The 8,011-nt window shown below is 57.0% G+C and overlaps 1 protein-coding gene across 1 annotated transcript; it reads left to right on the forward strand.

Moving 5' to 3' along the window:
• Window positions 1-5,876: 5,876 nt before the first annotated feature.
• LOC111533617 lies at window positions 5,877-7,953 on the forward strand (the record flags this gene model as incomplete). The annotated part of the gene is made up of 2 exons (XM_023200338.2): window positions 5,877-6,281; window positions 7,181-7,953. Coding segments are annotated over 2 exons (876 nt in total), but the record flags the coding sequence as incomplete, so codon positions are not given.
• Between the last annotated feature and the right edge of the window lie 58 nt (window positions 7,954-8,011).

The following is an 8,011-nucleotide window of genomic DNA, read 5'->3' on the forward strand; positions in this document are numbered from 1 at the left end:
GGCCTGTGTACCCTGCTTCCAGTGGCTTGCTGTCACATGGATCCTCCAGGACGTGGCTCACCCACAGTCTCTGCTTCGACCTCCCCCTGCCATGAAGCAGTCATGTGGGCCTCATGGGAGAGCCTCGCGTAACACATGCTCTCCCCCCACTTGATTCTCTGAGCATTTTGGGGGCCTCTGTGCGGAACACCCCCTCCTGCTGCTGGCCTAGACAGCACGTCCTCTTCGTGAATCTCTGAGGCTTCCCTGTGGAGCCTGTTCTGAGGGGCTCACACCATGACCCTGGGTGACCCATAGTGCTGTCCTTGGGTCCCAGGGCAGCCTGCACATGCAGCTCTTGAGGCGTGGCACTTTGGCAGGGTTGCCCATCATGGAAAACCTGGGCTCATGCCCTTTAGACTGTTCAGCTCAGTGCCAAGGGCCTGGCATGTGTGAAGGGCTGCTGAAACCTTTGGTGACTGAATGGGCTGTCCTGGGATGATGGCAACAGCTTTAGGTGCGTTTCTGGGTCGAACTTGTCAGGCTTTTTGGATGAGAAGCCCAGCTTTTCAGGTCTTAGGAGCTATGACAGTTTGTGAAGATGGATGCATTGGGGCCACCTCCAGGGGACCACGCTGGATGAGCCACTGGTTTCCGCTTGGGGAAGACTCTGGCAGTTGCTCTTGTTCCTTCCTGCCAACCTTGTGCTTCGGGGACACAGCTAGCTAGAGGCCCTCTTGAGTCTTGGAGTGTGTTGGGGACAGCAGCTCCCTCTGGGCTGGGGTTTGTGTGTTCAGAGGACCTGCACTGCCTTCTCTGCCTTATTCAGCTTCAACGGCGGTCAAGGTTAGGCCCAAAGTGCTGGATAGCAGCCAGGCGCAGGAAGGCCCGTGTTTGTGTGGGAGTCCCCTGGATTTTTGCTGACCTGAACTTGATCCACAGGCATCTTTTGTTTTCTCCTTATCCTCCAGGGTAGAATCCCATCGCTGCCATTAGCCCAGATGGAGCTGCCCGTGCTTCTCTGCTCAGCTCCTTTTTCTTCTTTTTTAGGTTGAGTCATCTAATCACAGACTACCTTTGCCTAAGTTGTCTTACCTCACTCGGTCGCTCTCTGCCCTCCAGCTTACCCCAAACCCCTCAGATAGCTGGTTTTAAAAAAGATACACAGCAAAACCCCAGAAACCCAGCTGGTCCATGTCGCTTGTTCTCAAGAAGAAGGGAGGACAGGCCAGACCCACACCTGCCCCTTTGCCCTGTGCTTGCTGCACTGTCCTCAGGACGGGCGAGCTCCATCTGGGTCGTGGGCTGGAGCTGCCACAAGGCATGTTCTCATTTGAAATGGCCTCCATTTCCCCCAGCTCTAGCCCTCCTCTTCCCGTCTTCTCCAGCATCTGTGTGCTGGGAGGCTACAGGGAAGGCCAAGCAGCTGTACCAAAATGGACTTGGGGCAGCCCTTCGGGGCGGCCTTCTCGGGTCTGCTCTAGGTGACTCTCCCAGTTGTAACCTGTCTTCCTGATTCCAGACTGGTGGGTGAGAGTCGCTCAGGACAGTGGAAGCCGTGGTGTTAGTCATTCTCCTTCACTGAAGCCTTCCTGAGGCGTCGCCTGACTTGGTTCCTTGCCTGGGCGCTGCCTCATTTTTTCTTCCACAGCTGAGGCGTGTTCACCCAGAGTCTATTGGCCACCCTGCGATAGGCCTGGAAAGTCAGCAGGTGGCGCTGGGTCACAGGCTTTCTGCCGGCTGGGGGCAGAGGAGTGAGTTTGTGTGAACACTGTGTGTATGCAGGGGCTGGGGGGTTGAATGACTTGACTCACCTGAAACCCATCAGCAGGGTGGGCCCAGGGGGTGGCGGGAGGAGCCACAGCATGGAATCTTTTGGTCGGGATTTGCTCTTTCCCCATTTCCTATTAAGCCCATGTCCTCTTCCCCTTGCTCATGGGGGAAGACAGGGCTGCCGAAAAGCACTTATGAGTCATGGCTCTCCCTACTTGATATGGTTGGCCCTGTTTCTCTAGAGTCTGTGGAGAGGTTCTGTTTCTCCTGCCTTTTCTGGTTTACTCAACCTTTTATAAAAGCACGATAGCCCTGCTTAGTGTCCAAGAACATTCTATCAAGAAGGCCTAGTCACATTGAGGCATTTGGAGCTGCCATGTGTCTGCCAAGGCCACATCTGGATTCTGTTAAGTTTCGTTCACTGGCCTTTGCGTGGACCCCGGGCCATTCTCTTGGTGACCACCCTGTATCTGTAGGAGATGCCTTTGGCTCTTAGGTTCTTGCCTGTTTTCCGGAAATGAATAGCTAAGAACAGTGATTCTCCCAAGTAAGACTACTTGGGAGATCCAGTAGAGGCAGAAGGTAAAGGCCATGTTCTGTGCCCTCTCCTGGGGGCCTGGGAAGCTACAAGGGAACAGACAGAAGCACATGTTAATGTTCCTGAGTGACCCAGTGTGAGGGAGCAGGAAAATGTTCTAGAAGGTTGGCTCCTAGGCTGAAAAATGCCAGTGATCAGAGGGGGCCTGGTCTGCATTGCTGGGGCCCCGGGTGGGGGCTGAGGGTGCGAGGACGCAGAGGCCGGAGCTCTGGGTTATGCCTTCAGCTCGCGGCAGTGAATGGTTTTTCCCCCTGCGGCCATGAGCCTGGCTTGCTCATCAGCACGGGTCTGAGACGGCTCCTTCCCACTGTCTTCTGTCTCTTCAATTGCTAGACTGAGCAGCTCTGTGTCTGCCTCTGCCCCTCTTGGTGCCAGGCTCCCAGGTGAACACAGGTGCAGTCTAGGCCCAGGGAGATTCTGTCCAGCCTGACGTGCAGCCTCAAACCTGTCCCCTCACCTGTCAGGGAGCACTTCTTCTTCTGGGAGTGAGATCGGGTCATCTGGAAGCCCAGCCTTTTTTTAGCTATACTTGCTGTAGTGGGCGGAAGACCCCTTGTCAGTGTGCCAGGTATGGGAGTGCAGAGATGGAGGCACAGTGCCCAGCCTAAAGACTTTCATAGCCTGGTAGGGCAGCCATATAAACGGATGGCAGCCACGCAGAGAACAGAAAATGAGGTAGTTACATGTGGGTGCCTAGGGGGCTGCTGTAGGAGCCCCCAGAAGGCATCCCTCTGATGGGGTGGGAGATCCGAAAGGGTTTCTTCGGGGAGGTGAGGATCGAGCTGGGTCAAGAGGACATTCCAGCCTGGAGGACTGCCACACAGAGCCAGGCATGTTCCAGGAATGGTGAGGGGTTAGGTGTTACTAGAGCAGGGGGACCATGTGGTTAGTGAGGGAGGAGAGCTCACTGAGGGCCTACGTGCTGGCAGCAGGTGGCTTAAGCAGAGGGCTGACGTGGTTGGATTTGCCTTGCTCTGGGAGGTGGATGAGAAAGCCGTATGGCGGCAGATAGGGAAGAGGCGCCGGCAGTGGGGATGATGGCGGGCGTGTTTGCAGTTGACATGGAAAGTACTGGGTTGTGGCTCGGGCTAAGGGGCCAAGAGGGCCGAGTCTAAGGCGGTTTGCCTGTCCACCACTACAGCAGGGGCTACATGAGGTGGTCAGGTCAGGCAGGGCAAGGGAAGGCCTGTTTTGGACAAGCTGAGTCTAGAATGTCTCTGGGGACATCCAGGAGCCAACGTTTAGCAGGAGGTTAGGTATGAGTCTGGGCTGCAGAGAAAACCCTTTCAGGGATAAGAGTGGCTGGGAGGAAGGGTGTCAGCTGAAGAGTGCAGACTCCAGAGGGAGCAGAATAACCGTGGGAGGAGGGTGTTGCGAGGGAACCTCAGAAGGGTAACTTAGCAGCAGAGCAAGGAGTTCAGGGTGGCCTCTGGACTGGCGGTTAGGAGGCCACTGGTGGCCCTGCTGCTGGCTTGGAAGGGCAGGCCTTGGCCAGCCTAGGTTGAGGAATATATGTGAAGGAAAAGACCAGGGACTTAGTCAGGGTGACTCCAGGAAGGAGGCAGTTGAAGACGAGGTTCCTGGGGGGAGAATGATCCCGGGTCATTCAGCAGGAAGAAAGAGGACCTAGAAGGTGTGAAAAAGAACTGTCGGGCTGGGGGTGCAGTGGGAGGAGTATGCCCAGGGTGCTGTGGGGGTGGGGAGCGCCTGTGAGGGTTGGCAAGAGGAAGGGGAACTGGGACCTGGTACCAGGGAGACCCAGACTGTCTCAAGGCTGGGAACTGAAGGCCCGGGCTGGGGCTGAGCAGGGCCAGGCTTTCGGGCAGACACGGCATGGATTTTGCGCCGCACATTGTGTGTGCCCTGGCTTATCTTGGAAGCCCTGGTTCTCAATAGCCGGGAAAGGCCTGGGACGGTCTGAAAAGAGCTGGGCCTCTCCTGCACTGCCGCGGAAGCATTCGTGTTAGCTGTCTCCCTGGGTACTGGGGTGATAGCCATGGGCACTCACCAGCAGCCATTTGCCTGGCCTGGTGGCGGGGAGTATAGCCTTCAGTCTTGCTTGGTCCTGTCTCTACCACCAGGTGGCATGACCCCCACCCCTCAATTCCAGCTGGGAGGAGCAGTCCTCTTCCTCTTTCTACCTCACTGGGAATCTGCTCTGGGGCTGGGCAGCTCTTTGCCAGGGGGCTGGGTCTTAGTCAGACTTGCCTTTCTTTCTAGGCCTCCCCAGTGACTTCTGGCCATGCCGATGTGAGTCAGACACGTTGTTTCTCTCTGGCTCCTAGGGTGCTCAGTAGCTTCCTCTACCTTCAGGCTCCAGCCCAGTTGGAGGCAGGCTGGTGGGCAGCTGGGGGCTGAGGCAGGGAAACCTGAGCCCTAGGCCACGAGGTCCTGGGCCGCTAATTTTAGAAAGCACATGTCACTGGAAACTCTCCTTCTCTGCCAGGAATCAATGGCCTGGCTCTCCTGGTGCTGCCAGGGGCCCCTGGGAGCCTCTCCCCAAACCAGGAACCTCAGGGGCGTCTCCTGGCCTGGGTGGGTCCTTTCTGTGCTGAGTACGTCTAGAAAGGGGCTCTGCTGAGGCCCTGGACAGCCATGGCTTGGGCCAGGGAGGTAGCTCACCTTGTCTGCTCTCTACTTTCTCCAGCCCTTCCGGGCTGCCCCTGGCCATGAGCAGAGGCTGTGAAGTGTGAAGGCCTGGCTGGGGCAGGAGGCCACTTCGACTCTTCTGAGTAAGCTGTTGTTGAAGCACCCTGAACTAAGCAGATTTGTTTCTTCCTTCTCCCACGCCCTGTGTGTCCCTTACCTTCTGAAGTGTGTGAGAAAGGTACCCCTGCCTTGTTTTGACTGTTTGAACGAGTCCTTCCCTCCTCTTTTCCTGCCAGCTAACATCTCGGGGCAGGGGTGAACCAAGGGAAATGAAGTGGCCATTCTAACCTCTGCTTGGGGACCAGCATCTGCCTCCAGCTGCCACCTGTTTGCCTGTCTCTCCTGGCTGCTTCAGATAGGCAGCGTGTGCCTGTGTCCTGATTCCTCTACACCCTCCAGCCCAAGAAGACCTCATTCAGGGTGCTGTTACATAACGGATATGTTCCAGCGCAGCCTGCATGATGGGTTGGGATGGAGGCTGGCCAGAGTAGAGAGTTCTATCTTACATTGGGACCTGGGAGCTGTTCCCCGATAGTTTAGAGAGTATAGTGGTTCTGAGCTCAGATTCCGGAGTCAGGCAGACATAAGTTAGAATTCTAGCCATGTCCATTCCTGGTTTTTGGCCTTGGGTATGTTGATTTTACTCTGCTAAACTTCAGTTTCCTTCTCTATAAGCTGGGGCAGTGATAGTAACTTCCTCATCAGGTAGATGTGAGGATGCGGCCCGGCATGTTGGAAGTGCCCGAATTGATTAGCTTCTCTTGTTACCTTACCGAGGCAAGCCCAGCCTCGCAGGGAGGAAGGTGGTGCTGTGGCTTGTCTGGCACGTTTAGGCCCCGACCTGGAAAGTGCCGCCTTCTGGGACCTCATGCTGTAGCAAGGCTCTTCCCAACCCCCAGGCTCCTGCTTCCAGCCCCTCCCAGAGCTGAGGGTGGCCGTTGGGCACAGCAGAAGAGGACAGCTTCTGAGCCCCACCTTTTCCCACCCGCTGCCAGCACCAGGTTGGCGGCTTCTCGCTCAGCTGCCTTGGCAAGAAGGCAGGCCCAGGCTGAAACCAGGTGTGGGGTGGGAGCAACCAGGAGGTGCTCCTGCCAGCCCTTCATGCTCTTTTTCTCACTTCTCCCTTCTTTTTGTAAATAATTGCAGCCTGCTTAGACGTCTGGTGACTCTCATCTCGCAGCAGGCCACACTGCTGGCCTCCAATGAAGCCTTTAAAAAGCAGGCAGAGAGTGCTAGTGAGGCGGCCAAGAAGTACATGGAGGAGAATGACCAGCTCAAGAAGGTGAGCCCAGCTTCCCGACCCGCCATGGGGTGCCCTGGTGTTACACCGTGGGAGCCACGTTCTTTAGGGCCTCAGTGGCCACTGCTAGCCTGTCACACTGGGAAATGTATGAAACTTCCACTGCCTGAAAAACCAGAGTTGGGTGGAGGCGCAGAGGGGAAGTCCTCGGTGGGGAGGGTATGCCCGCTGGAGGCATCTGTGTACGAGGGTCCAGGTGAGGAGGAGGGCGTTGCTGCTCTCGTTTCCATCCACTGCTTCCAGTCAGGCCCTTCCCTGAGAAAAACGGCCCCTCAGTGAGCCAGGCCCTCTGTGTGAACTGAAGGCCCTCAGCTAGGTCCTTGTTCCCTGCAAGATTGCCGCACCCCCTCTGGAACATGCGGTCTGTGGCATCCCTCAGTGCTGGAGAGGAGGTGGGGGCAGAGTGGTTGGCCAGTCCTAGACATCCTGTTAGGAGGCGAGCTGTGAGCCAAGCTCGGAGGGATGTGGATGCAGAAGTGGGATAGAGCTGGCCAGGCAGACAGCGGGCTCCTTACTGCAGCGAGTGGCACCACGTGGAGAGCAGAAGGCACCATCATCCATGGAGGGGTTGGTGAGCACCATGGAGCTGGTGAGCCATGCTGCTCAGGAAGGAGGCAGGGCCAGGGGCCAGGACAGACAAGGCGTGCCTGGCGAGCTGCAGCAGGTGGCCCCGTTGGCGCTTCTCTTTCCCTCGGCTGGCAGCCACGCCCTGGTCCTTGCCTAGGCGCTGGGAGCAAGTGGTGGCTCGGTTCTGCGTTGACATTTCCGAAGGGGCGAGTCGCCAGGGCAGCTTGAGGAACCGCAGCTCGGTGGGGAGGATGGGGCTGGAGCCTCTCCCGCCCTCCCTCCTGAGTAACCCTGGCCTTTGGCACTTTTCCCAGGGAGCCGCTGTTGACGGAGGCAAGTTGGATGTCGGGAATGCTGAGGTGAAGTTGGAGGAAGAGAACAGGAGCCTGAAGGCTGACCTGCAGAAGCTAAATGACGAGCTGGCCAGCACTAAGCAAAGTGAGGCTCAACCTTGTGTCCTTACCCGGAGGGAAGTCCAGAGGAGCCTCCTCTGCCCGCTGCTGCCCATTTTGTGCCAAACTATTAGTAACAAGCCTTGCACGCACGCTCGAGGGCTGCCTGAAAACAAACAAATAGCACCCTGTTCCTCCAACCCCAATGCAGTCATGCTTAGCCCTCAGGCCAGTGAGGCTAAGTGGTTTGAATGGGGCTCAGGAGGAACCAGGCTGCAGCTGGTGGGCCTTGATTGCCCCATGCTAGAGCAGTGCACACTGGGGTTTTCCTGTCCACAGTGTGGCACGGTAGCCCCAGCATGCCTGGGGGCTGAGAATGAGGGGAGTGTGTGAGTGGCGTTCAGGAGGGGAGTGGGCGGCTCCCAAGTGGCCTGCCTGTCTTTGGTCTCCCACGCATAGGCTAAGTCTGGGGCGTTTTCCCCCAACATCACAGGCCTCTCCTGCTGCTGCTGTCTGCAAGACCTGGTTGTCATTGGGTCTCGCTTTCAGGCTGGGATCTTGCTCCCTGTTTCCCACTCTCAACCTCCCTGGAGGTTACCCCTGCAGAAAGCCACTAGAGTTCCCCTCCATGAAAGGGACTGGGGGACGTCCTCTGTATTTCTTTTGCTTTATCTAGCTTTTTTGTTAGCCCTTTCCCTCTACTTTGGGGACCTGCAAAAGCAGAGGGGCTTTGAGAAGTAGTCTCCTGTATAA

The sequence above is a fragment of the Piliocolobus tephrosceles genome, unplaced genomic scaffold (assembly GCF_002776525.5).
Source record: "Piliocolobus tephrosceles isolate RC106 unplaced genomic scaffold, ASM277652v3 unscaffolded_5252, whole genome shotgun sequence".
NCBI classification, from domain to species: domain Eukaryota; kingdom Metazoa; phylum Chordata; class Mammalia; order Primates; family Cercopithecidae; genus Piliocolobus; species Piliocolobus tephrosceles.